Here is a 26,346-nt window from a genome sequence, read left to right as displayed (position 1 = left end):
CGCCTGTAATCCCAGCACTCGGGAGGCAGAGGCAGGAGGATCTCTGTGAGTTCGAGGCCAGCCTGGTCTACAAAGGGAGTTCCAGGACAGGCTCCAAAGCTACAGAGAAACCCCGTTTCTAAAAACCAAAAAAAAAAAAAAAAAGAAAAGAAAAGAAAGAAAAGAAAAAAAATGTGTTCAGATATAGAACAGGAAAAGACTGATGACCTGGTCCAGATTTCTGGAAATTTCCACATTATTGAGATTATTCTGTTCTTTCACCTGTTTATTCCCACTCTTTCTAGTAAACACAGCCTTTAACATTGGCCTGTGTGATAAAAGTCTTGCCTTTAGAGCTGTGCCAGATTTGGTTTTATTTAGTAGAAAAGGGGAACCTTAACAGTTGCAAAGATATCCTGAAAATCAAATTAAAAGACTTTGGTGGACAACCCTACAAGCCAGGAGTCAAAGTTAAACTCTTTTTTTTTTTTTTTTTTTTTTAAAGTGGCTGGAGAGACAGCCGTGGGTGCTGGGAACCGAACTCTTTATATTTATGGTTGTGAGCCTAGCCTTTAACGGCTGAGCCATCTCTCCAGCCCAAAGTTAAACTCTTAAATTCCTCATTGCACCTGAGTGCATCTTCCACATCTCCCTTAGCCGTACTGAGCGCTAATAGAGACTGGCTCTGCTCAACAGATCCAGGACTGTGTTCCTATTCTGGAAAACACTATTTTCTCATCTCTCTGCCCTGCCCAATGTCAGGCCCCAAAGAGCCGGAACAAATGGCTAACTGTGGTGCCTATTCGCACACCAAAGCGCATGCTGGCATCCTGGCTCCTCTCAGTTCCTCACCCTGCCCTAATCGTCTCCAGCTCATGGGTTTCTCTTTCCCATATAACCCTTCCACTTCGGCCATGCCCTCTCTTGGTCCTTTTGATCCTCTTGCTCTCCCCACCCTCTTCTCTCCTCTCATAGCCTGGTTCAGTCTACTGGTCACGTCTAGTCTACTTTCTCTCCCTGCTCTGGCCTCTTCCAGATGCCTGTGGCTGTACTCTCCCTTACAGCCACAATAAAAGCCTTCCCCTCGACCAGTCATGTCCTCATTTTACACCCCTAGTTCTGAAACCTGTAAGGGTCGCAGATGAGCTCCCTTCCAAGGGGCTTGGCCTCTCCTAACTGAACCAAGCTGCTGATGTGACTCTTCCGATGTATGTACGTGTGGAGCATTTGTTTCTGCTGGCTTCTGCCACCCACCACTGGTGGCCTGTGACATGATGAACAACCTGAGTTAGCACTCTATTGCACTGATTCTCTGCAGCACTCAAGATTCTACCTGTCCCAGGAACCTAAAATCATTTGGATGGAAACTACAGGTAATAGGAGACGCTTTATTTTTGATTATACCAACCGGGCCCACTGCTTAAAGCTACAAACTAGGACATTACAAAAGAACGTGAGGCAGAGTCTGTTGTTTCCAGAGAGCAAGATTGCAAGAGAAAGCTTCTGTTACAATGCTGGGCTATAGGCCCTGTGTCTCTGAGATATATAACTCAAGGGTCTTAGAGGCGGAAGACAGGAAAAAGGAAGTGTGAAAGAAAGCTCCTAAAATATACATCTTTGTTCTTGGCAAGAAACAATGGTAGACTCTGAGGAAATTAAATTAATATGAAAACTGAAGCTGGGTGTGGTGCCTCCTGACTGCAATTCTAGCACTGAGGAAGCTGAAGTAGAAGGCCTGTTGTAAATTCAAAGTCAGCTGGGCTACACAGCAAAACTCTGTCTTAACAAAGAAAAGACAATGAAAGAGAAACTTTTTATATAAGAAAAGAAAATTTCACTCAGGGAATCTGAAATATTTCGGTGAGATTTGGGATATAATAATTGTACTCACAAAGTTTATGAAGATAGATTTGAAAAGGCTTATAGGAAATATAGGCCTATAATCTCGGCTACTCTAGAGGCTGACACAGGTTCCAAGTTCAAGACCTGATGGGGATATAGACTGAGTTCAAGGTCAACCCAGGCAATTTAGTGAAATGTGATCTCAAATTGTAAGTGTATGGAAACAAAGGCTCAGTTGTAGAGGACTTGCTTAGCATGCATAAAACCCCAGGTTCTATTTCTACTACACACACAAAGACAAAAATAGTGGGTCTGCCATGAGGTCATCTGATTTGAACAAAGTTAAGACTAGGCAAGCAGCCATGTATAGTGACACACACTTTTAATCTCACAGTGTTTGTGTTTTGAAAATTTTGTTTGTGGGTGTACATGTGCCACAGCAAACACACTGAGGTCAGAGGTCAGCTCTGCTGAGTGGAACCCCTAGATGAAACTTAGTTATCAGGGTTGGCAGAAGGCACTTTACCCACTGAACTATCTCACTGGCCCTGCTTTAGGGATTTTGGTATCTGGCTGCTAAGATGAAAAGGACGAAACACAAGCGCAGAAGCCGAGCAGCCAGTCAGAATGCTGCTGCCACTCCAGCAGAAAGCTCTGCAGTCCGCAGTGAATAACTGGACTGGAGAAAGGCTTTACCTTCTCGGAAGGGCTGGAAATGGGAATCAGGAATGGCTTTTGGAAACTGGGTAAGCAATGGTGCTTCCTCTTTCCTGAGGACTCTGGAGAAGGGTTCTGTGGTTGTGCTGAAGAGGTAGTGTTCTCCTGTGCAAAGATGGAAATGTAATGGCAGGCATCAGTGTTTCAGTGGCACTTGAAGCTGTCAGGAGGGGGGAGATCATCAGGAAGGACAGAGAAGGGACGAGGGCCTTCCTTATGAAGATGGTTATGGATCATAGAGCCTATGCTAAGTCAGAAAGAAAGCATTGAAGGGCATCATAAAAAACTCTGGCTTCTGCACACACATGTGCCTGCACATCTGTGCACACCCTCATATTAACATGTATAACACACACATACATGATGGTTGATTTTTGCTTTGCTTTGTTGTTTTGACACAGACTCTCTAGTAGCCCTGGCTGGCCTTTATCTGAACCTAAGGATGATCTTGAACTCCTGATTCTCTTGCCTCTACCTTGCAAGTTCTGGAATTACTTCTGTACAGTTTACTGGTTGTAATGTTGGGGAAAAAAAAACTTGTATGGTGTGGTGGTTTGAATGAGAATGGCCTCTATAGGCTCATATATTTGAAGGCTTGATCTGCAGTTGGCAAATTGTTTGAGAAGGTTAAGAAGAATTAGGACATGCAGCCTTACTGGAGTAGGTGTGGCCTTGGAGTAATTGTGTTGTTGTGGGTGGGCTTTGAGATTTCAAAAGCCAACAGTAGGCCCAGTGTATCTTTCTTGGCCTGCTGCCTGTAGATCAGGATGTAGCTCTCTGCTACTTCTCCAGCATCATGCCTGTCTGCCACCATGCTCCCCATCATGAAATTGGACTAACCCTCTGAAAATGTAAGCAAATCCCCAATTAAATGCTTTCCTTTCTAAGAGTTGCCTTGGTCATGGTGTCTCTTCACAGCAATAGAACAGTGATTAAGACAACCTGGAACATAGAAAATGAAAAGGATCAGATTAAGGAGACATCTGTAGTTCCAGACAGAAGTTAATGATCTTTGTGATAAAAATAGCTGAGGCTGAGTGGTGGTGGTTCATGCCTTTAATCCTAGTACTGGGGAGGCAGAGGCAGGTGAATCTCTGAGTTCGAGGCCAGCCTGGTGTACAGAATGAGTTTCAAGACATCTAGGGCTATACAGAGAAACCCTGTCTCAAAAAACAAAACAAACAAACAAACAAACAAAAAAAACCCAACACAGACCTGAAATGTAGAGTGACTTGAAAAATACCCATTCGTGGTTGGTGACCTGACAACGTGAAGGAAATGGAGCAGTCAGGATGACCCCCATGGTCATGTGTCATGTTTCACACCTGCAGCCCAAACACTCACGAGAATGAAGGAGAACTATTAAGTTTGATGGCTGCTTGGGCTCAAGAGTCAGACTCTGTTCTCAAAACAGGAAAGAGCTGAGGAGATGGCTCATGGGTTAAAGTGTTTGCCAAGCAAGTATGAGGACCAGAGTTAGAGTCTCCAGAACCCACGTAAATGCCAGCGGCTTGTAATTCCAGCCTCAGAAGGCGGAGACCGGGGCGCTCAGGTGCAAGCTGACTAGAAAGACTAATTGTATTGACAAGCTCTGTGTTTGCCTGAGACTCCGCCTCAATTAATGAGGTGAAGAGTAATGGAGGTTAATTCCGACATCAATCTCACACCTATTGCACAAGTGAATACACACGCACACCACATACACATGAAAATGGAAAGAGAAAAATAATTGTTAAAAAAAAAAAAAGCAAAGCCGGGCAATGGTGGCGCACGCCTTTAATCCCAGCACTCGGGAGGCAGAGGCAGGTGGATCTCTGTGAGTTCGAGACCAGCCTGGTCTACAGAGCTAGTTCCAGGACAGGCTCCAAAGCCACAGAGAAACCCTGTCTCGAAAAAGCAAAAAAAAAAAAAGCAAACCAAGAGAGATGCCCAGTTACTTGAACACCTAACTGAAGATATAGACATGCCCTCCCTGGGGAAAACAGGGGTCTTGGAAAAGAAGCTCTTTGTTTTTTTCTTTAAATATTATTCTTTTTGCTATCATTTTATTACTTTGTGTGTATGGGTGTTTTGCCTCTGTGTATTTCTCTGCAGCACACTGAGCTTGGTGCCCACAGAGGCCAGAAGAGGACATCAGATCCCCTGGAACTGGAGTTACTAATAGCTGTGACCCTCCCCCAACGGTACTCAGAACCAAACCTGGGGTCCTCTGGAAGAACAGTCTCTGCTCTTAATTGCTGAGCCATCTCTCCAGCCCCAGAGAATAAGTCAGTAGCTCACACTTCTCATCCTACTACTTAGGGGGTAGAGGCAGGAGAATCATTAAGTTCAAGGTCATCCTTAGCTATATGATGAGTTTCAGGCCAATTAGAGCTATAGGAGACCCTGTTCTCCATGAGACTCCAAAACGCAAATGCGTAAAAAAAAAAAACCCAAAATATGTGACTAAGGAAAAGAACAACACCAACAACAAAAAATATGTTGTGACAGGAAGAAGTCTTGTGGATTTTTTTTTCATGGCAATTGATAAACCTGAATTAGGGAGTGGTTATGAACTAGGATGAACACTTTGATTATCTGGAAATTTTTGTGTAGAAGGGTTGCCTGCGGGGAAGCTGGGGACCCTGAAAAGCTGAACAGGTGTCAAGGGCCACATGGCGCGGCCTTAGGAGTGCCAGGGTAGAACAGTCCTCAGTAGCCCTGAAGACAAAGGTTCTCGTCATCTCTGAGCTGGCCACCCTCTGGAGTCAGGGGACCTGGAGGCTGGCTGAGGTGGCGGGAGGCTATTGCTCAAGGCCGCCATTTCCCCCTCACTGCAGCCCAGCCCCCCCCTACCCGCGCCTCCACTTGGAGGCCGGACAGTAGCACAGCCCACTCGACGACACGCACGGGACAGTCTTCAAGCCGCGCAGAGAAGGTGACCTCACGGAGAAGGGATCGCTACAAAGGCTGAGGAGTGGGGCCGGGGCCCAGAAACTTCCCTCAAAGCCGCGCTCCAGGGAGCCCCGACAACGGGGCTGTTACCTCAGCTTGAAGTGCCCAGCTCAGCCACACTTTGTCACTCGCACACCTCAGAAAAGTGGCCACGCTTGAGTTCCCGCTCAGAAACCTTTTCTCAGAGATAGCGCCGATCCCAGACTTCAGACTACGGACTATGCTCTAGTCCATCTCTGAACTCGGCCTCGAGACAAATCGTCTGCGCAAGCGCAGCCTCAGAACTTTCCCGCCAGATCTTCTGCGCATGCGCAGGTTTGAGGCGATTCCACAAAATCTAAAAGCTGTGCAAGCACACACAATTTCCGGGCCTTACATGCAGCCTTATGATCGATCAGAGCATTTATAGTCTCTGAGGTGGCTGCAGGGTGCTGTGAAGGGCTCTTTTTTGGTGTGTGTGTGTGTGTGTGTGTGGGTGTGTGTGGGTGTGTGTGTGTGTGAGGCATTTCTCTTCCTTCCACTATGTGGGTTCTGGGAAGTGAACTCAGGCCATCAGGGTTAGCCTGCGAGTGCCTCTACTGAGCTAGGTCGCAGTCTGCCTTGCTTAGTTTTTACAGGACCACACAAGTCCATAATGGGCCGGACGCCCAGATACGTTTTACTCTGAGGTTTATTCATTAATTACTCCCCCGCCCACCTACTCCATGCTGGGCACGGTCCAGCCAGGTCCACGCCACTTTATGGCATCTACTGTGTGCCGGCGTTGTGCAGAGCGCTGCGGTACACTTTCTTTTAATCCTCGCCATACCCTAAGGCAGGTCTTCCACGTTCCGATTTTAAAGCGCCCAGGGGATGGAAGGATTTACGGAGGCATTTCCTGTTGCCCAGGTTTTGGGTTGTGAATCATTAGGTAATCGGGCATCCACGTGTACGCAGGGCATGCTGGATTGGTGACGACGGGCCTGCCTCTGTGGGAGATGACCCCTGGCCTCATGCTGTCCAAACTCTACATTTCTCTGTTTAATCTGCCATTCTCTGCAGGAAAACCCCCCTCGTTTATTCCACGAATCTCATTTTTGTATTCAGAGCAATTAAGCAGCTACTGGTTTAGGGAACAGGAACTGTTTCATCTACAGAGGACATCAAGGCCTGGGACGTGGCTCAGCTGGTAGAGTGCTTGCCCGCCATGTACAAGGCTCCAGCAGTGCGCACGTGTCCTGAGCTGGAGCTCCCCTGTAATCCTGGCATTCAGCAGTGAAGGGGCAGAAGTTCAAGGTCATCCTCAGGAATTTGAGGACAGCCTGGGTACAGGAGACCCTGCCTCTACAACAACAAACAGAACCAGAAGGCTGGTCATGGTGGTGCACCTCTAACCCCAGAGAGAGAAGCCGATACAGGTAGATCTGAATTCAAGACCAGCCTGCTAGCCCGTCTCTTTGAAGCCTGACCCCAGACTGGTTGGTTCTTTGCTCACAGAGACTCCTGTCCATGGAAAGGGAGAAAGGGCGAAACACCCTGAAGACTTGGGATCCTCTTGGAAGGGGAAGGGTCAAGACAGGGCATGTCTCCTTTAAGAACCCCTGCTGCCTATATAGCTCTTGGGTTCCTAGAGCTGAGGGAGGGGCTACTTAATCAATAGCTTTACTTCCAACCACAACCCTTCCCAGTCCCTCCCCATCTCCCTTTGAGCTTCCCAGGGTCCATTCCTTGCCCAACAACAGCCTTCAGCTCAGGGAAGCCAGTAGGCCAGACTGGAGCCTGGTAGGGTCACTGGGAACAAAGCTGGCTGGCTCGGACAGGCAGTCCTGGGTATGGGGCAAAGCGTCTCCAAGGACAGAGACTGCTATCTCTCTGTGTCAGACTATCTGGGTCACTGTACGTGGGTAAAACCTGCTGGGCACCCAGGTGTGTGATGTAGGGCTTAGAGAAGGGATGGTATGGCCTCCAGCTGATCTGAGGCCCTCTCCAGGTCCTGGCTGCCTTTGTGGGTAGTTGAGTAGTGGAACTGGTTACTGCAGGTGGTGGCTGCATAGAACAGAAGGCAAAAATCCCAGGCAGAATGTGAAATTCCTAAAAAGATGAGCAACGGCCCAGAAATACACACACGCACACACACGCACACACACACAAACACCGCCGCTCACCACCCCATACCAGGAGAAAGCTCTTTGGAAGACTGCTCCTTGCAACAGCTCAGACGTGCCCATGGCACATAGGGCCAGGAGTCTGGCTATACTTGAGCTTCTAAGAAATTTGGGTGTCTCTGCCATGTTCTTCCATGCCAGATAAACACAAGCCTGTGATGGACAGGAAGAAAAGTCTCCGACTGGGGACAGCCACTGGATCTGTGCGACCCAGGGAGACTTCAGCATTCACAGGTTTAAAAAGACAAGGGGCTGTAGACCCTTTACCCGGAAAATCTGCACATAGACTACACGGACACAGTCCTCGGGAATCCTCTTCTGGCTGCTGGACTGGAATTACCCAAAAAGCACAGACAAGCCCTCATCCAGAGGCAGGTCCGAATAGTCTTTCCTGACGTGAGACACCTCTGTGAGACCTGAAACCCCTTCTCCCTCAGCCCTCGTCAGGGGTCCTTTAAGGGCAGCCTCAGCTCTGTCCATGGTTCTGATGGTTAATGACGTCAACCTGGCAGCAAGATGCTCCGTGCTTCTCTCCCCCAAGCCCTTCACTCTTCTATTTTTTTCCTTCCCTTCCTTCCTCTTTGCATGCCTTTTGTTCATGGTGCACATGCTAGGCAAGCATTCTGCCACTGAGTTTGTTTTGAGAGAAGACCTTGTGCAGTAGCCCAGGCTGCTGGCCTCCACCTCCCAAATACAACTGGGCTCATGCTACTGCAATCTTTTCCTTCTCTTTCTTCTTTCTTTGTGTGGATGTTTACATGAATGTGTTTGATTGCCTTTTAAATAAACAAACAAACAAAAAACCCAGAATCTTACATAGCCCATCCTGGTCTCAAACTCATGACTCTTCTGCCTCACCTCCTGTATTACAGAATTATAGCCACATTCTACTCCTAGATCTGGGGAGGGGAGGAATAGACAGATTGTCACTATATAGACCAGGCTAGCTTAGAATTCACAGCAATCCTCCTGCCTCTGCCTCCCAAGTGCCACGAACCACCAAGCCTGGCTTCATTCTTTCTTAAGAGTTAGCATTTAGGCCAGGCAGTGATGGTAGCACACACCTTTAATCCCAGCACTCAGGAGGCCAAGGTGGGCAGAGTTTTGAGTTAGAGGCCAGCCCGATCAACAGAGCGAGTTCCAGGACAGCCAGGGCTACACAGAGAAACCCTGTTTGAAAAAACAAACAACTGAAAGAGAGAGAGAGAGAGAGAGAGAGAGAGAGAGAGAGAGAGAAAGAGAGAGAGAGAGAGAGAGAATAGGAAGGATGAGGAAAATGGGGGGGGGTGCAGGAAAGGAGCCCCCTTCCCAGAGTCTGAACGAAGCTTCTCACCAGCTGAGAAACAAACTTTAGTACAATTAGCATTTCTGTAAGAGCTGCAGAAATAAAGACACCAGGCCTCTGCTTATAGATATTTTCCATTAAAAAAGCAAAGAGTTAAGGCCTGCAAGGTATATGACCTTGGCTGGGCTTTGTTTCTTTTTTTTTTAGACATGTTCTGGGGATCCCAAACAAGGCTATAAGCTTGGTTTACAGTAATGGTACCTTTACATTTTGGTCTTTTAACAATTTATGGGTTTTTGTTTTATTTGTATGGGGTTTATCTTCATGCCTGGTACTCCTGAAGGTCAGAGAGGGTGTCAAATCCCCTGGAATTGAATTTACAGATGGTTGTGACCTACCGTGTGGGTGCTGGGATTCAAACTTGTGTTCTCTGGAATCACCTCTCCAACTGCTTGGTTCCCTTTGTTAACAGTATTGATTTGTCATCCTGTCAGAAACCCTGGGGTCTCATTTGGAGTGCAGAATAGCTCTTTGGAGGTAATAGCTTCAAACACAACCAAAATCCTATGTGTGGTCATCATGAAGACAGTGAAGAGAGCTGCTTTGTGAAGACCGCACCATACTCCGGGGTGGGTCCCTCTTTCTGAATGCCTCTTTCTCCTAGTCCTCACCCTTAAATATGTATTAAAATATCCTTAACACACCTCATTTGGCTTTGTACTAGCTAGTCCTGAAGTTCTTTTCCACAGAGGAGCCAAGGATCAGTCCAACTTTACCTGTTCTGAGGTCTCCAAGAGCTAAGGGAACTCTTGGGCTGTTGACTGGAAACCGGAGCTGTCACTCACAGCCCCTGCTTGTGTTGACATTTGTGACGTTTATCGCATGGTCCTAGACAGCTGTGTACCTTACTCACTCCCACAGTTGTATAGTGTGGCCCACGTAAAATATTCTAGCTTATTCATTTTTAGTTGATAGGGGTTAGGTATTTGGGTTGTTTCCAGTTTTCTTCCATTATGAATATTACTGATTCCCAGCACTCAGGAGGCAGAGGCAGGCGGATCTCTGTGAGTTCGAGACCAGCCTGGTCTACAGAGCTAGTTTCAGGACAGGCTCCAAAGCCACAGAGAAACCCTGTTTTGAAAAAACCGAAAAAAAAAAGGTATTACTGATGCAAGCATTTTTGGTATTTTTGTTATTGTTATTTCCTTTTAGAAACAAACTGGCTTCAAACCCCCTTTACTCTCTATGTAGCTGAGTCTGGCTTTGAACTCCTGATCCTCCTGCCTCTACCTTCTGTCACACCTAAATCTACTTTTATTTTGGGGGTGGTGGTGAACATATATTTCTTATTTTTTTTAAAGATTTATTTATTAATTATATATACGGCATTCTGCTTGCACGTGTCCCTGTAGGCCAGAAGAGGGCACCAGATCTTATTACAGATGGTTGGTAGCCACCATGTGGTTGCTGGGAATTGAACTCAGAACCTCTGGAAGAACAGTCAGTGCTCTTAACCTACCTCTGAGCCATCTTTCCAGCCCTATTTCTTATAGATTTCTATTTTACATATGCAAATATTTATGTTTGCTATATACATATAAACAAAATGGGTTGTAAATGGCTACTTTTTCTTTTTATTTCTATTTTACAGATTTAAAACAAAACGGAACAGAACGAAAACACCTGAATCTGGAATGAGTTGGACCAGAAGCATGAAGACCTATGTTTGGATCCCAGAATCCATATAAACACCCAAGAGCAGTGGTGTGTCAGCCCAGAACTAGCAGTTGGAGAGTGGGAGACAGGCGAATCCCTGAGGCTCATTGGCTAGCTCACTGCAAGGCCTGTCTCAGGATAGACATAGAGAGTGATTGAGCAGATACATGTGCACACACACACGCACAATTAAGCCAGGAAATAGTCAAGCCAAGACTTAACCCCACTCCTGTTTGGCATGGGGCCTGAGCTCTCTGGTAATTATGGTGGATTACCTCCTATAGCAAGGGCTGTTGACAAGTGTCCATGGGACCAGGAATTTAGTTAGAAGGTGCAAAGCAGGCCCTGGGCTCCATCTCAGTACACACACACACACACACACACGATAGTATTTGTGGAATACCATACTTGTGGCTGGCATTGCTGGAGACAAGAAGATGAGAAAACAAGGTGACACATAGGAAGGAAAGCCATAGGTGCTGTTGACAGGCTTTAGAAACCCTAGTCTTGGCTGGGTGGTGGTGGTGCACACCTTTAATCCAAGCACTCAGGAGGCAGGCGGAACTTGGTGAGTTTGAGGCCAGCCTGGTCTACAGAGCAGGTACCAGGACAGGCTCCAAACCTACACAGAGAAACCCTGTCTTGAGAAACAAAAAAAGAAAAAAGAAAAAGAAAAAGAAACCCTACTCTTCTGGGATCAAAGCCCTGAGTCACCAAGTCTGCATTAAACACTTTATTTTGAATTGCAGATTCCCCTACGCTGACACTCCTGATCCTTCTTCTCTTACCCCCTCACCTCTGCCCTCATCTCACCAAGATGCAAGATTCATGTAGACAGACATTTGCAGGTATTTTGTTCTTATTTTTAGTGCCTTGAATAGTACTTGAATAGCATGCAGTAGCAATCAATTCATAACTGTTCTGGTGTTTTGTTTTGGAGATAGAAGACAGACAGAAGGAAGGAAGGAAGGAAGGAAGGAAGGAAGGAAGGAAGGAAGGAAGGAAGGAAGGAAGGAAGGAAGGAAGGAGGAGAGTACACACATGTGCAAGATGTGCATGCTGAGAGACAGACATGTGAGCTGTGCGTGTGTGCTGGTGCCCATGCGCCACAGATCGCATGTGGAGGTCAGAGGACAGCTTTGAAGTAGTTAGTTCTCTTTCCACCTCAGAACTGGGGACTGATGTAGGCCTGTCATGCTTGCACAGCAGATCATGGCAAACGCTTTACCCACCTGCTCACCTTGCCCCACTTTTGTTGCTGAGACACTTTCACAGGTAGCATAAGCTGGCCTTCAACTTATGTAGTAGACCAGGCTGGCCTTGAACTGAACTTGTGGTGATCCTCCTACCTCTGTCTCTCAAGTTCTGGGATTCTAGGCATGTCAACTAATGGATTTTTTAAAAATTAATTTATTTTATCTTATGTGTGAGAAAAAGAAGAGAGAGCAGGTTGGACTATGAGGTGAAACATATACGGAGCTCGGAGGTCAGCTCCTGGGAGGGGTTCTCTCTTGTCCTCTTTTGAGATCTGGGGAAACCCAACTCAGATTATTAGTTTTGGTCATTACTGCCTCTGCCTACTGAGTTAACTCGCTGACCTTCAAGAAATTGTTCTAAGGTTTTCACTATTTTGTGAGACACAAAATAGTGGCACACACCTCAAATCTCAGCAGTTGGGAGGAATAGGCAGGAGGATCAGAAGATCAAAGCTAGCCTTGGTACATAGAGAGTTTGAGGCCAGATTAAACTACAAGGCCCTCTCTCAAACAAACGTGTGTGTGTGTGTGTGTGTGTGTGTGTGTGTGTGTGTGTGTGTGCGCATGTTAAACCACCTCCACAAACAAGACAACTTACAGTGTTCCGGGGTCTGCTCACTCATCCCATATTATTTCCTCTGTGGGCTGCACAGTCTCATGGCCCACGCTCCAGCTTCATGCTGGTCTTTCCCCTCATTGATGGGACTCTGGTCACATCAGTCTTCTTTCTTGTCTTCAGACACAGTTAACTTGTTCCAACCAAGAATCTTTGCTCATTGCCTGTCCTCTGCTTAGGGCATCCCTAGCCCAAGTTTCTACATAACCAACTCCCTACTACCCAGGACTTGGCCATGAATGTTACCTCCCTAGAGATTCTATTCCTTTAACTCTGATTTTTTTCTTTCCTTTTCTTTTCTCTCTCTCACTTTTTTTTTTGAGGCAGAATCTCATTATGTAGCCCAGGCTGTCTGGAACTTGCTCTGTACACCAGGCTGCCCTCGAACTCACAGAAATCTGCCTGCCTCTGCCTCCCTAGTGCTGCAATTGAAGGCGTGTGCCACTATTACCTGGTCATTCTTAGCTATCTAATTCTACTTTCTGAATTTTTTTGTGAATTGGTGCAGGAGACTGAACCAAAGGGTTCACACATGCTAAGCAGGCACCCTACCGCTAAACTATATCAACAGTTTACTTCCTAGATTTTTGTGTGTATGTTTATGTGTGTGGATATACAGGCATGCACAAATGTGTGTACATGAGTGTGCTTATGTTTGTGGAAGCCAGCGGATAACCTTGGGTATCATTCCTCAAGTACCATGTATCTCCTTCTCTTCCTCCCTTTTCTTCTCCCCCTCCTTCTTTTTCAGAATCTCTGGCTGGTCTGAAATTCACCAAATAGCCTAGGCTAGCTGAAAGCAAGTCCCAGGGATCTGCCAGTCTCTGTCTCCAGGACTGAGATTACAAGCATGTTCTATAATGCACCATTTTTTTTGTTTGTTTAAGGTGATTTCTGCAGATTGAATTTAGGCATTCATGCTTGCAAAGCAAACATTTTACTAACTAATCTATCTTCCCAGACCAATGTTTACTTAAGTTTTTGCAATATTAAGGATGAACCAATGCTTCATGTATGCTAGGCAAGCACTCTGTCATTAAGCCACATCCCCATCCCTTTAATATTTTTAAAAGGTTTATTTTAATTATGTGTATATGTCTGTGGAATATGCACATATAAAGGAAGGTGGCCAAGGAGTTCAGAAGAGGGCATCGGATCCCACTGAGCTGGAATTAACAGGTGGCTATGAGCTGTCTGACATGCTGGAAACCAAACTTGGGTCCTTTGCAAGAACAGTATGGGCTCTTTTTTGTTTTGTTTTGGTTTTTGGAGACAGGGTTTCTCTGTGTAGTTTTGGAGCCTGTCATGGAACTTGCTCTGTAGACCAGGCTGGCCTTGAACTCACAGAGATTCACCTGCCTCTGCCTCTCAGTGCTGGGATTAAAGGCATGCACCACCACTGCCCGGCCCCTTTTTGTATTTTTGATACAACGTTTTGTTATATATTCCCTGACTGGCCTAGAGTTGTCCATGTAGACCAATCTGACTTCAAACTCAGAGATCCACCTAACTTTGCCTCCCCAAGGTCTGGAACTAAAGGTGTGTGTCAGCTTTCCCAATCTGACTTCAAACTCAGAGATCCACCTAACTCTGCCTCCCCCAAGGTCTGGAACTAAAGGTGTGTGTCAGCTTTCCCAATCTGACTTCAAACTCAGAGATCCACCTAACTCTGCCTCCCCCAAGGTCTGGAACTAAAGGTGTGTGTCAGCTTTCCCAATCTGACTTCAAACTCAGAGATCCACCTAATTCTGCCTCCCCCAAGGTCTGGAACTAAAGGTGTGTGTCAGCTTTCCCAATCTGACTTCAAACTCAGAGATCCACCTAACTCTGCCTCCCCCAAGGTCTGGAACTAAAGGTGTGTGTCAGCTTTCCCAGCTCTATAATTTTTTTCTTCAAAAAGTCAAGCGTGGAAGTCGGGTGGGGTGGCGGCGGCACATACCTTTAATCCCAGCACTTACGAGGCAGAGGTAGGTGAGTTTGAGACCAGCGTGGTCTACAGAGCAAGTTCTAGGACAACCAGAAACCCCATTTTGAAAAACCAAAACCAAAACCAAAAAAAAAAAAAAAAAAAAAAAGCAAGCGTTGCTGTAATCCCAGCACTTGGAAGGCAGAAACAGAAAACAGAAAGAGAAAGATTACCTTGAATTCAAGGCCTGTGTGAGCTACAGTATAAGACTGTATCTTTAAAAAAAAACGAAAGGAAGAAGAAAGAGAGGAAGGAGGGAAGGAAGGAAAAAGAACTGTTTGGTGCTACTAAGTTTTGGAGTCATTGTCACATAGCAACAGATCACTAGCACGCCCGTGCTGTCTTCGGAACGTATCACGCCTCCTGGAAAGCTCTGCTAGCTAGCGAGCTGTGTTTGCACATTTGTAGATGCACAGAGAGTGCCTGCTACTCTCAGAGCCCCAGCTTTCCTCCCACTGCTGTGATTCTGTTTATGTTTTTAAGCAAACGTAGGATCAAACTACAATTCAAGTGCTAGATTCTAGTTTTTTTGCTTAAGATGTTGACAACATCGCCTCCTCTCACTTGATCTACAAAGCACTATGGTTCTTCACTGTGTGCAGGGATGATGTGTGGGGTGGGGTGCACCGTGGCACACCTGTAGAGATCCTTGGGATGATGTGTGGGGTGGGGTGCACTGCGGCACACCTGTAGAGACCCTCGGGATGATGTGTGGGGTGGGGTGCGCCATGGCGCACCTGTGGAGACCCAAAGACAACTTTGTGGAGTCAATTCTCTTCTACTTTTATGTGAAGCGCAGCTCATCAGCGCTAAATGGCAAGAAAGTTGTTTTGCCATCTGGCCGGCCCTCCGAAATATTTTCTCTTCTTAGAAACTCTTCATCAGTCACCAAATGAGCAGCAGCCTAAGTGCAGCCCTTTCATATTTGAGCAGAAGATCGAGGGTTGCCCCCTGAGCCCCTTCCAAGCAGCATGTCTGCCCTTCTGCTCAGGGTTTGCAATCAGAGTTCAGGGAAGACGCAGCCATGGTGGCTCATGTCTGTAATCTTAGCGTTTGGGATGCTGAGGCACAGAGACAGATGCGCGTTCAAGGCTAACCTGGACTACATAGTGAATTCCTGGGCAAGTCTGGACCACCCAGTGAGAACCCTGATGACTAACATGCCTGAGCAACTGCATCTCATCTCTACTTTGCTGTCTTGTTTTTGCTTTCAAAGTGTGTGTGTTCACGTGTGTAAGACACACCTTGTTTGAGGCAGATTCTCTTGTTCTCTACTGCGCGTGCGGGGCTAGCTGGCATCACAAGGAGTGCCCGTGGGCTCTCCTGTCTCTGCGTCATTCTGCAGCTGGGGTGACAGGATTACAGCACACGCCCCTGGCCTTGGCTTGAGTACAAGTCTGGAGATTTGAATTGAGTCCTTGGGCTTGTGCCTTACCCCCTGAGCCATCCCCCAGTCACCCATCTTCGTCCCCAGGCCTCTCTTGAGATTCTAGAGCTCTTTCCTTAAAAAAAAAAAAACAAAAAAACCTTATCATGGGCGGAGGACACCTGTGCCACGGCTGATGGAGGACAGCTTTGTAGAATCAACTCTCCTTCCCACCATTCGGGTTCCTGGGCTCCTATCTGATTGCCAGGCTTGCGTGGCAAGCAAGCCTATGCACCGAGCCGTCCATTGGACCTACTCCATCTTTGTGAAGACTCTGAGGTTTCAACAGTTAGTGTGTGGGCTAGAGAGCTGTCTCTGGTTAACCAGAGGTTCCTGCAGAGGATCCAGGTTCAGTGCTGAACGTCCACATGATGATGGCTCACAACCATTTGTAACTCTAGGCCCAGGGAAGCTGATGACCTTTTCTGACCTCCACAGGCACCAAGTGTGTATGTGGTACACAAACATACATGCAGGCAAAACACTCATACACATAATTTTGCTTTCTTTCCTGAGACAGGTTCTCTCCACACAGCCCTGGCTGTCCTGGAACTCAGTATGTAGACCAGGCTGGCCTAAAACTCACAGACTTCCACCTGCCTCTGTCTCCCAGGTATTAGGATTAGAGGAGTATACCACTAGACCCAGTTCACACATATATGTTTCTATATAATATATATTTATATAAAATATATAATCAACAGAGTGTATCCAGTTTCAACAACTCAGAAAAACAGAGGCCTGAGAAACACTTTTTCTCAGCAACACACGCACCAAGATGCGTGTTCTGACCCAGGAGTGAGTCCACTTCCGATACACCGCCCCACTCAGTTCCATGTGTGAAAAACCTGCCGAGCTCGAGGCCCTTTGGAGTGCTGAGAGTGAATGATGGCCCTTTTCAGAGATGATAACCCTGCAGAGCTCCCACCTATGCTCCGAGCTGTCACGGCCAGGTCCCAAGAGTCATGAAGGAGCCACTTTAGGGGAGCCCGAGGGTCACGGGACCTGGTACTGTGCAGGGCTGGGAGAGCCACCAAGGAAAACACAGGTAATATTGCAGCCAGGTTCAAGGCTCTTGCATTTGGCCCTTCCATCGTCTTTTCCTGGAGCCTCTGGTGAGGGAGAGGATGGCTTTGCTTGGTCCACAGGGGTAGGCACTTGGTGACATGAGCAGAAGTGGAGGAGCTGCCTGGGTGCTGAGGCTGTTTCAGGAGCCCAGGGAAGGCAGCCCAGCTCGAGATACAGGCTAGAAATGGACTTTTGCAGAAGAGAGCAGCGGGAAGGCCACGAGGGCGTGTGGGCTTGGGTCCACAGACATCTTCTGCCAATCTGCCAAGGAGCTAGACAGTGCAGGCAAGCGTTCTATGTTCTGTGGACACTCTGGTCCGGGAGCAGTTGGAGTGCTGGAGGAGGATGCCAGACTCCTGTTGGTGGGGTGTTCCAGCCTGAGGGGCTGTGGAGGGACCAGCTGGTCTGGGGGGCTGGGCATGAGAGCATCAAACTTAGAGGAAGACCCCAGCAAGCTGGAGCCACGGGGCGATGCAGACAGTACATGGCTGGGGGATAGCTGGGCTAGAGGAGCCCTCACCATGAGAGGGTCAAAGGGCAGTGAGGGCAGTGGGGAAGGGAGGAGGCCGGGAGCCTCCTGTAAGCATGGACCTGGGGAGAGTTGCTGGGCTGGGGGAGAGGAGCCAGGAGTCTGGAACAGGCCCAACTGTTCCTGGCAGCCACGGTATCCATGGGAGGCAGGTTGTCCTGAGAGTTGCTCAGCCTGGACTGGGCATCCAGAGGGCAGCAGAGCAGGGGAGGAGCCACAGTCCACTTGGCACAGGCGTTCATGCAGATGCAGCGTCCGGCCCCAGCGTGCCAGCTCAGCCTGCAAGACCTGGATCTCCTTCCGAAGGGCGTGGTTGTGCTTCTCCAAGGACTCGTGCTGCTAGAGGAGAAAGGGGGGGGGTGTCAGCATCAGGACCCTGCAGGGTGCTCACTGCTGCAGGCTATGGATAGCCACACAGAACCTCTTGGCTACTCTCTGGCACTCATCATGTCCCCCTATTCCTCATGTCCAGAGCTGGGACCTTGCTCTCTGCCCATTATGGGTCCTCTGAGAAGCACCCCTTCTCATCCAGGATCTCCACCTGGCCTCTCACTAACTGCCCCACTCCCTACTTCCTGTCACTTCATTGGCCCATTCAGGGACTGTGTCTTGTCTGATGGGTTTAAACTGTAGGTTGGGGAGGGGGCACTGTGAGCAAATGAGGTGACAGGAAGACATTGCATATCTTCTATTGTTCTCTGCGCTATATTCCCTTAAGTCTGGATTCTCACCAAACCTGGAGCTGGACATTTTGGTCAGCAGGCTCCTGGGATGTGCCCGTGTCTGCCTCTAGTGCTGCAGTTATGGGCACAGCATTCTAAGACGGCAGTAGAGATTTGAACTTAGGTCCTCATGCTTGCGCAGCAAATGCTCTCACCTAAGTCATATCCTCAGGGCTTTTGAGACAAAGTCTTTCTCTACAGCTCAGGCTAGCCTTGAACTTACTGCAGCCCTCTTTGCCTCAGCCCCCCACATTCTGGAATTACAGGCATGTACCACCACGCTCTCCTATGCCATTAATTATAGATTGAAGTCATTAAAGATTCCCAAGACTCCAGAATCTGCGTGCACTGCTTTGGGCTCAAGGTTTCTCTCTTAATTCCCGTCCTTCTGGAATCTGTGTCTTTCACACAGCTGCTAACTGCTCTGCCTGAACACTTTGACCCCTGCTCCCACGGCACTTTCGATATGGCCTTTACAGGGCAATTTCAGTGCAATTCTTTCCTGGATACAGACAGTCTGCTACAGGCCAGGGCTCAGCCTCCGGGCCCCTGTAAGGCACCAACAAAAGGCTATAAAGTACTCAGAACACCGCTGCATAGGTTGGCAGGTACCCCGAGTCAGCATTTTCTAAGCCCTGTTTGGCTGAGCGATAGGTTCTGAAAACCCACAGGGCAAATCATCAACATGCAACTTTGTTCTGTTCTCAATATAGTTGCATGTAGCCCAGCCTGGCCTTGAACCCTGTGTGTACACATGCCAACGCTGGCCTTGAACTCCTGATCCTCCGGACTCTAGCTTCCAAATCTTAGAATTATAGGCACACACCACCATGCCCAACTCCGCCGTTCTTCTCTTGGATTGGAGACCCATCTGCATAAGTGTGTCATGCAAGGATTGTGCTTCTATTTTTTTTTATCATTTTGGGGGCGTGGCATGTGCCATGACCCAAGTGTGGAGATCAGAGTAAGTGCTCTCTTCCCTCTGCTCAAACTCCCGGGACCAGATTTTTTTACCCACCAAAGCATCTTGCCTCCCTCCTCTCCACATTTGCGCTTCTGAACAGCATTTAAAGTGACAGTAACGGTGAAGACACAGAGAGAATTTGATTTCCATATCTTGTAAGTCCCCCTCGAGGGACACTGTAAAAGGTGCATTTTCAAGGGCATTCTGCAGAATGTGGCATAGGCCATGAACTGGTTCTGAGAGGCCGCAGAGCCACAGCAGCCCCATCTGCACAATGATTTCTACAGATGGGAAGGAGATTTCTTTTTCCCTTTACAGAAATTTAAAGTGCATTTTATTTATGTGTTTGTTTAGTGTGTGTGTGTGTGTGTGTGTGTGTGTGTGTGTGTGTGTGTGTACTTGGGCAGATGCACATCACAGTGCAAGTGTAGGGTCAGAAGACAACTTTCGGGAGGTAGCTCTCTTCCCCCACTGTGTGGGTCTTAGAGATTGAAGTCACGTCCTCTTACCTGTTGAGCCCTCCCTACAGCCCCAGAATGGCTACTTCTATCTAGAGACATATACCAGTCAGTAGAGAGCTCATCTAGCGTAAATGATGTCCTGAGATCACTCCCTCACACCACATAAACTGGGCATGGAGGCCCATGCCCGTAATTCTAGCACCAGAGAGGCAGAGGCAGATCAGTGGTTAAGAGACTGAACTGGTCTTCTAGAGTATCCAAGTTCAGTTGCCAGCACCCATGCCAGGTGGCTTATACCACCTGCAAACCCAGTTCCAGGGTATCTGACATCTCTGTCTCCTGTGGGCACTGCACCTATAAGCACATAGACACATATATACATAATAAAAAATAAATTAAAGCTGGGTGGCGGTGGTGGTGCATGCTTTTAATCCCAGTACTCGGGAGGCAGAGGCAGGCGGATCTCTGAGTTCGAGGCTAGCCTGGTCTACAAGAGCTAGTTCCAGGACAGCTCCAAAGCCACAGAGAAACCCTATCTCGAAAAACCAAAAAAAAAAATTAATTAATTAAAACTAAGTGTGTAGTGCATGTCTTTAATACTAGCACTTGACAAGCAGAAGTAGGCCAGCCTGGTCCACATAGTGAATTCCAGGACAGTCAGGGCTACACAAAGAAACCTTGTCTCTAAATGAATACATGAAATGAAATGAAATGAAAGGTGAGCCAATCCAGTGAGATGGTGCAGCAGGCACAGGCACTTTGTCCACAGCCTAATGGAAGGACAAAACTGACTTCACAAAGTTGTCCTCCGACCTCACATGCAAGCTGTGGTCCATATGCACCCCAAACTCACAAAACAACCAATCAAAATCTAATAAATAAACAAAAGTGGGGGCTGGAGATGTAGCTCAGGGATAGAGAGCAGCTGCCCAGCACCGCATCCTTGATCTGTAGCGGTGCGGCCCAGCATCCAGCTCTCTGGAGAAATGTTGACTGCGTGTGGGTTAAGCCAGTCTGCGGTGCTCCGTCCTCCCACTATGTGCTTCCAGCTCTTTATCCCGATGCTGTCATTTGCTCTACAGTAAACTGTGGAGCCTCCTTTTTTCTGCCTGGCCCTGTCATAGGTGATTGCAAGCAGAATGCAATGGGACAGTTCCCTGTCTGCCTGGCACCTGGACTCAGTGGAGAAGCAATGTGGAGGAGGCAGGGAAGGCTCCCGTGAGGGATAACTGATCTGCTCCCAGGCTAATGACTCAAAGTAACAGTGTGGACAAAGTGTGGCATGGAGGCCGTTGCAAAGGACGGCCTGGTCCGCTCGTGGGCTACTGGGTGATGTTTCTGATATACTCCTTCCTTACCAGGTCATATCCTTACTTTCCCATGACTCCCCAAGAGGTCCCTCCTAGGTGCTGGGCAGATACTGGATCATGTTCTGGACTTTGCAGCCCCCAGAACCAAGAGCTAAATGAAACTCTTCTGGGTCTAGAGCTATGGCTCATTGGTTAAGAGCACTGACTGCTCTTCCAGAGGACCAGGCTCCATTCCCAGCACCTTTATGGGGGCTCACAACCATCTGTAAATCTAATCCTAGGGGATCTGCTGCCCTCTTCTGTCCTCTAGAACATGGCACACATGTGGTGCACAGACATATATGCAGGCAAAATACCCATACCCACACATATAAAATAAAACTAACTCTTAACTAGGTGGTGGTGGTGCACTCCTTTAATCCCAACACTTGGACGGCAGAAGTAGGTGGATCTCTGTGAGTTCGAGGTCAGCCTGGTCTACAGAGTGAGTTCCAGGACAGCCAGGGCTTCACAGAGAAACCTTGTCTTAAAACAAAACAAAACAACAAACAAACAAATAAGATACACTTTTAAAAGAAAGAGAACTCTTTCCTCTGTAAGATACTCAGTCTTTTGAAGCAGAAGAGGGCATCCCTACCTGGTGCAGAGCATCTGCCTTGTCAGTGTGCTTCTGCCGGCTGCGCTGGGCAGCCAGTCGGTTCTTCTGCTTCTTCTTCAGCAGCTTCTGACACTCCTCGGGGTCCTATAAAGCATGAGGCAGAGGGTTCCGGGGTCCTGGCTGCGGCTTGTCTTCTCTACCCTCATCAGCTGTTTGGAAAGCTATCTTTCTCAGGTCTAGTCCTTGAGAATCCTTGTTCTCTCAAAATCTGTTTCCTCCCATGGAAACAACCCCTCTACAATCCCCCTATGACCCCGCTAAAGACACTGCACTCCTTATTGTAAAGCCAACGCTATCCGATGTCCAGCTCACCACTTACATAAATAGGGAGGCTGGGATTCGAACTCAGAACAGAGCAACCTCAAACACACGTTCTCAAAAGCCAGCATTGACTTTTCTGAGTACAATAATCCCAGCAGTACAACAGAGGCACATGGTCCTTCCCCAGCTGTCCACGGAGAGTAGAGGAGAGAAGCTAGGAGTAGACAAACCAGTGAGCTGCCATTTCTATAAGCCAAGGCCAGAGCTCCACAAAGACAGGGTCAGGGCCTGATAAAGTTCCAAGTGCCTGTGCCCACCTCAGTCCCAAAGTGCTGGAATTCACTTACTCAAAAAAGATTTATTTTTAATGTGTGTGTGGTGTGTGTGTATGCAGACAAACGTGTATAGAGAGACCAGAAACACAACCTTAAGTATCATTCATGCTCAGACGTCATCTACTTTAACTTTTAAAATCATATGTGTAAGTGTGTGGTGACAGGTATGTGTGAGAGTGTAGGTACCCGTGGAGGCCAGAAGAGGGCGTTAAATCCCCTGGAGCTGGAGTTACAGGTGGTTTGGTTGTGAGGTGCCCCGTGTAGATTCTGGGAACCAAACTCAGATCTCTCTAAGAGCAGTAGTAAATGCTCCTTGACCGATGAGCCATCTCTTCAACCTCCACTTACTTTTTTTTGTGTGTTTTGTTTTGTTTTTCGAGACAGGGTTTCTCTGGCTTTGGGGCCTGTCCTGGAACTAGCTCTTGTAGACCAGGCTGGTCTCGAACTCACAGAGATCCGCCTGCCTCTGCCTCCCGAGTGCTGGGATTAAAGGCGTGCGCCACCACCGCCCGGCCCTCCACTTACTTTTTGAGGGCGGAGTCTCTCACTGGCCTGGGGTTCACCACCAAGGCTAGGCTACCTGTCATTGCACAGAGATCGGCTGGTGTCACCTTCCCCAGTGCTTGACACCAGACTCTTTAAGTGGATGCTAGGGATCAAACTCAGGTCTTCATGCTTACAAGGCAAGCACTTCATCAACTAAGCCATCTCCCCATCCTTTCAACAAACATTTATTAAGTACCTACTGTGTACCAGGCCCTAAGCTAGGAGGGCACATAAGTGGGAAGAGAAAACCAACCAACCAATAAACAAAGAAAAACAAAACCAGGCAAAATGGCCAGAGGTGGTGGTGCCTGCCTATAATAATAATAATAATATCCCAACAGGAGGATTAGGTCAAGTCCAGGCTGGCTGCAGAGTAAGGCCAGGAAGGCATACATGAGGTCTTTCCTCAAACAAACAATGAAGAAGGTAGGACCTAGCTTAGAAGGGGTCACAGAATTCCATGCTCCCACTGAAATGAGGTGGTTGCCTAGAACGAATGAATGGAGAGTCAGTCTGTCTGGCAGAAAATAGGACTCTAACGACAGCTCTGAGCCTAATCCTGAAGACCATGAAACTTAAGTGGAACTTGAGGCCAAATGCCCTGAGCTGTACCCTGCTCTACCCCAGGCAAGACCCCAGCCACCCTGGCCTAGGACTCCACACGTTCCTTGGTTTGTGGCTACCCAGTGGCTATATCTTCTTCAGGACAAACCGCAGAACCCAGAGGGCCAGAAGAATAGACTAGAGAGGCTGGGGGAAGAGTCTGAGAAAAGAAAGAAGCTGCGATTTGAGGGATTGAGAAGAGAGAAAAAAAAGGTCTGGAAAACAGAGCAGCAAGGTGAGGATAAATGGGACAAGAGAAAGCAGGTCTGCAGAGTCCAGAGAGCCGGGAAGGCTCCGCTCCAACCCCAGGAGGAACTGAACCCGGAGATGGGAGTGTAGAGCCACAGACGTGTGGAGAGGGGACCAGAGCTCCTCACTGCGTCCTCCCTCATCTGTCCCTGGGACCCTTGGCTGTGTCTCTCCAGGTGTTTCTTTCCTAGTCCCCTGTACTCACTGTCCCAGGCAGCAGCGCACCACTCCCACAGAGTTGCATGGCTTAGGCAGGGGGAGCAGATGTTCAGTCGGTCCTGAGTGTCCCCTCAGCAGCTTTGCCCTCCCAATGCCCTCTGGAGGCCCAAGGAAGTGGTGGCTCTTTAAATCCCCAGTGACCACTCCGCCCCCAGCACACCCAGTTTCAGTTTCTCCTAAAGCCACCGGCTGCTCAGAATCCTTGGCTCCTGCTTGCTCACGTGGCTGGAACTTCCTAACATGAACTGCCTTCCGGTTGGCCCCTTCTCTGGAAGAAGGATGGTGGAGGGTAGACAGGAGGAACACCAGGACAGTATCCTGGAAAGGGCTGGCAGGCTACCAGGAGAAACAGGAGGGTGGGGGATGGGGTGTGTGTGTGTGCATGAAGGAGCCCAGGTTCATAGTTCACACAAGAGCTGTGCAGCTTTGAGAAGGTGACTCATCTTCTCTGAACTTCAGTTTCTTCATTTATAAAGGATGTGGTAGGATGGAACACATTCCCAGGCTTGGGGCAGGGTGAGGTCAGCAGGGTGCTTGGGGCAGGGTGTGGTCAGCAGGGTGCTTGCACTACAGAAGCAGGGCCTGACTGTGAGGCCAACCCTGGTTACACAGTAAAAGTCCCCAGGTCCGACAAAGGAGCTTAGGCAGTGCCACCTCTGCAAACTCTCGGAGACCAATGTGGCAGGCATGACTGCAAAAACAGCCAGGACTGGCACAGTGGCGCATACCTTTAAATTCCAGTGCTCAGAAGCAAAGCCAGGAGGGTGTCCGTGAGTTGAAGACTATCTATCAAGTTACAGGGTAGCCAGTACTAAACAACTGAGACCCTGTCTCAATGACGATGGCCAGGCAGTTGTGTCCTACGCCTTTAATCCCAGCACTCGGAGGCAGAGGCAGACAGATCTGAGTTTGAGGCCAGCCTAGTCTACAGAGTGAGTTCCAAGACAGCCAGGGCTACACACAAGAGAAATTCTATCTTAATAAGAAAAAGGAATGATGAAGAAGAATTTTTAATTTTAACTTTATGCCTGTGAATATGTCTGTGTACAACATATGTGCCCAGTATGCTCAGAAGTCCAAAGAGGGCATTAGTTCCCTTTGGCAGTTGTGAGCTGCCAAGAGGGTGTTGGGAATTGGGTCTGGGTCCCCTGGAAAAATAGTCAGTGCTCTTAACCACTGAGACATCTCTAGCCCCCAAAATAAAAATTTCAAAAGAATTCTTAGGTCTAGGTTTTTTTTTTTAAAGGTGCTAAATCTGGGCATGGTGGCAGATGCCGATAATACCAGCAGTCAGGAAATGGAGGCAAGAAGATCAGAAAATCAAGCCCATTTATAGCTACACAGAGAGTCGGAGATTAACCTGAGCTATAAGAGGCAGTGTTTCTTAATAAATAAGTAAATAAATAAAAATAAAAGAGCACTGAAATTGACCAGCAATATCTGCCATGTCATGATTGATTAATGATGTCTGTAATGACCAGGGCTATGGAGCACAACAATCCTTTGTCATCTCTAGAACTGTTTCTGAAGCCAGTCTGGGCTTCATAGTTGGAAGACTTAACTGAGTCCTGGTGCTCTGCCCACCAGGTTTAAGGCCCAGAGATTTTAGTATGCTCATCCCTTTTCTGGAAATGATAAAATAAGTCTTAAACCAGGCGGTGGTGGCACATGCCTTTAATCCCAACATTTGGGAGGCAGAGGCAGGTGGATGGATCTCTGTAGGCAGAAGCTGCTTGTTTGTTGCAGCGATATGCCTCTGTCAATTCTAGAGTTTTGGAAGTTGCTTACAATACACTTCATGTTTACTTAGGTAATATTATATCCTTCTAGAGTCTTTGATGGAGTTGAAGAATATAGTTATAATTATAATTTTCCTTAGTTATGATAAAAGACAAAATAGACATAAATATTATAACTATAATTTTTGCTTGATACCTGTTTTGTTATATGTAATTTTTAATAAATTATTTTAAAATTTAATTTATTATTATTTTATGTTTATTGGTGTGGAACAGGAGTTACGGACAGTTGTGAGCTGCTATGTGAGTGCTGGGAAATGAACTCAGGACCTCTGGAAGAACAGTCAGTGCTCCTAACTGCTGAGCCATCTCTCCAGCCCGTTATATGTAATTTTACTATGTTAAGTTAAAAACTTTCCTTTTTATTTAGACAAAAAAAGGGAGGTGATGTATGCTGTGAATATGTTTTATGGCCTTTGGTTAATAAAGAAGCTGCTTTTGGCCAATGGCTTAACAAAATATAACCAGTCTGGAAAAGGCATATAGAGAGAGTAGGTGAAGTCAGGGAGAAGCCATATAGCTGCCACAGGAGACAGACACCAGACGAAACCTTACCTGTAGGCCATAATCATATGGCAATACACAGATTAATAGAAATGAGTTTAATTTAGGATATAGGAGCTACCCAATAAGAAGCATGAGCTAATAGGCTAAACAGCGTTGTAATAATACAGTTTCTGTGTGATTATTTCTGGTCTGGGTGGCAGGGAACAAACAAGCAGCTTCTGCCAACAGATTTCT

The 26,346-nt window shown here is 47.5% G+C and overlaps 2 protein-coding genes across 3 annotated transcripts in view; both read right to left on the bottom strand.

The window, feature by feature from the left end:
- Positions 1–16,571: 16,571 nt before the first annotated feature.
- On the bottom strand, positions 16,572–24,025 carry Batf2 (basic leucine zipper ATF-like transcription factor 2). 2 transcript variants are annotated; one of them, XM_075973235.1, is made up of 3 exons: positions 23,793–24,025; positions 21,573–21,677; positions 16,572–17,814 (listed from the first exon to the last, which is right to left on the bottom strand). In XM_075973235.1, the coding sequence occupies exons 1-3, from the start codon at positions 23,829–23,831 to the stop codon at positions 17,128–17,130; spliced, it is 831 nt and encodes a 276-aa protein (XP_075829350.1). In that variant the 5' UTR covers positions 23,832–24,025; the 3' UTR covers positions 16,572–17,127. The 2 variants fall into 2 exon arrangements, with proteins under 2 accessions (XP_075829350.1, XP_075829349.1); XM_075973234.1 differs by having other exon boundaries at positions 16,572–17,817; positions 23,793–24,019.
- The window catches only part of LOC142850117 (sororin-like), a 92,098-nt gene continuing 87,441 nt past the window's right edge, over positions 21,690–26,346 (bottom strand). Inside the window, exon 7 of the transcript XR_012910654.1 lies at positions 21,690–22,704. The gene's annotated coding sequence lies outside the window, so the exon portion shown is untranslated. The remainder of the gene's footprint in view (positions 22,705–26,346) is intronic.

This window comes from Microtus pennsylvanicus, chromosome 5, assembly GCF_037038515.1.
Source record: "Microtus pennsylvanicus isolate mMicPen1 chromosome 5, mMicPen1.hap1, whole genome shotgun sequence".
Taxonomy (NCBI): domain Eukaryota; kingdom Metazoa; phylum Chordata; class Mammalia; order Rodentia; family Cricetidae; genus Microtus; species Microtus pennsylvanicus.
The sequence above is the reverse complement of the archived record's forward strand: the minus strand, read 5'-3'. Positions and strand labels throughout refer to the sequence as shown.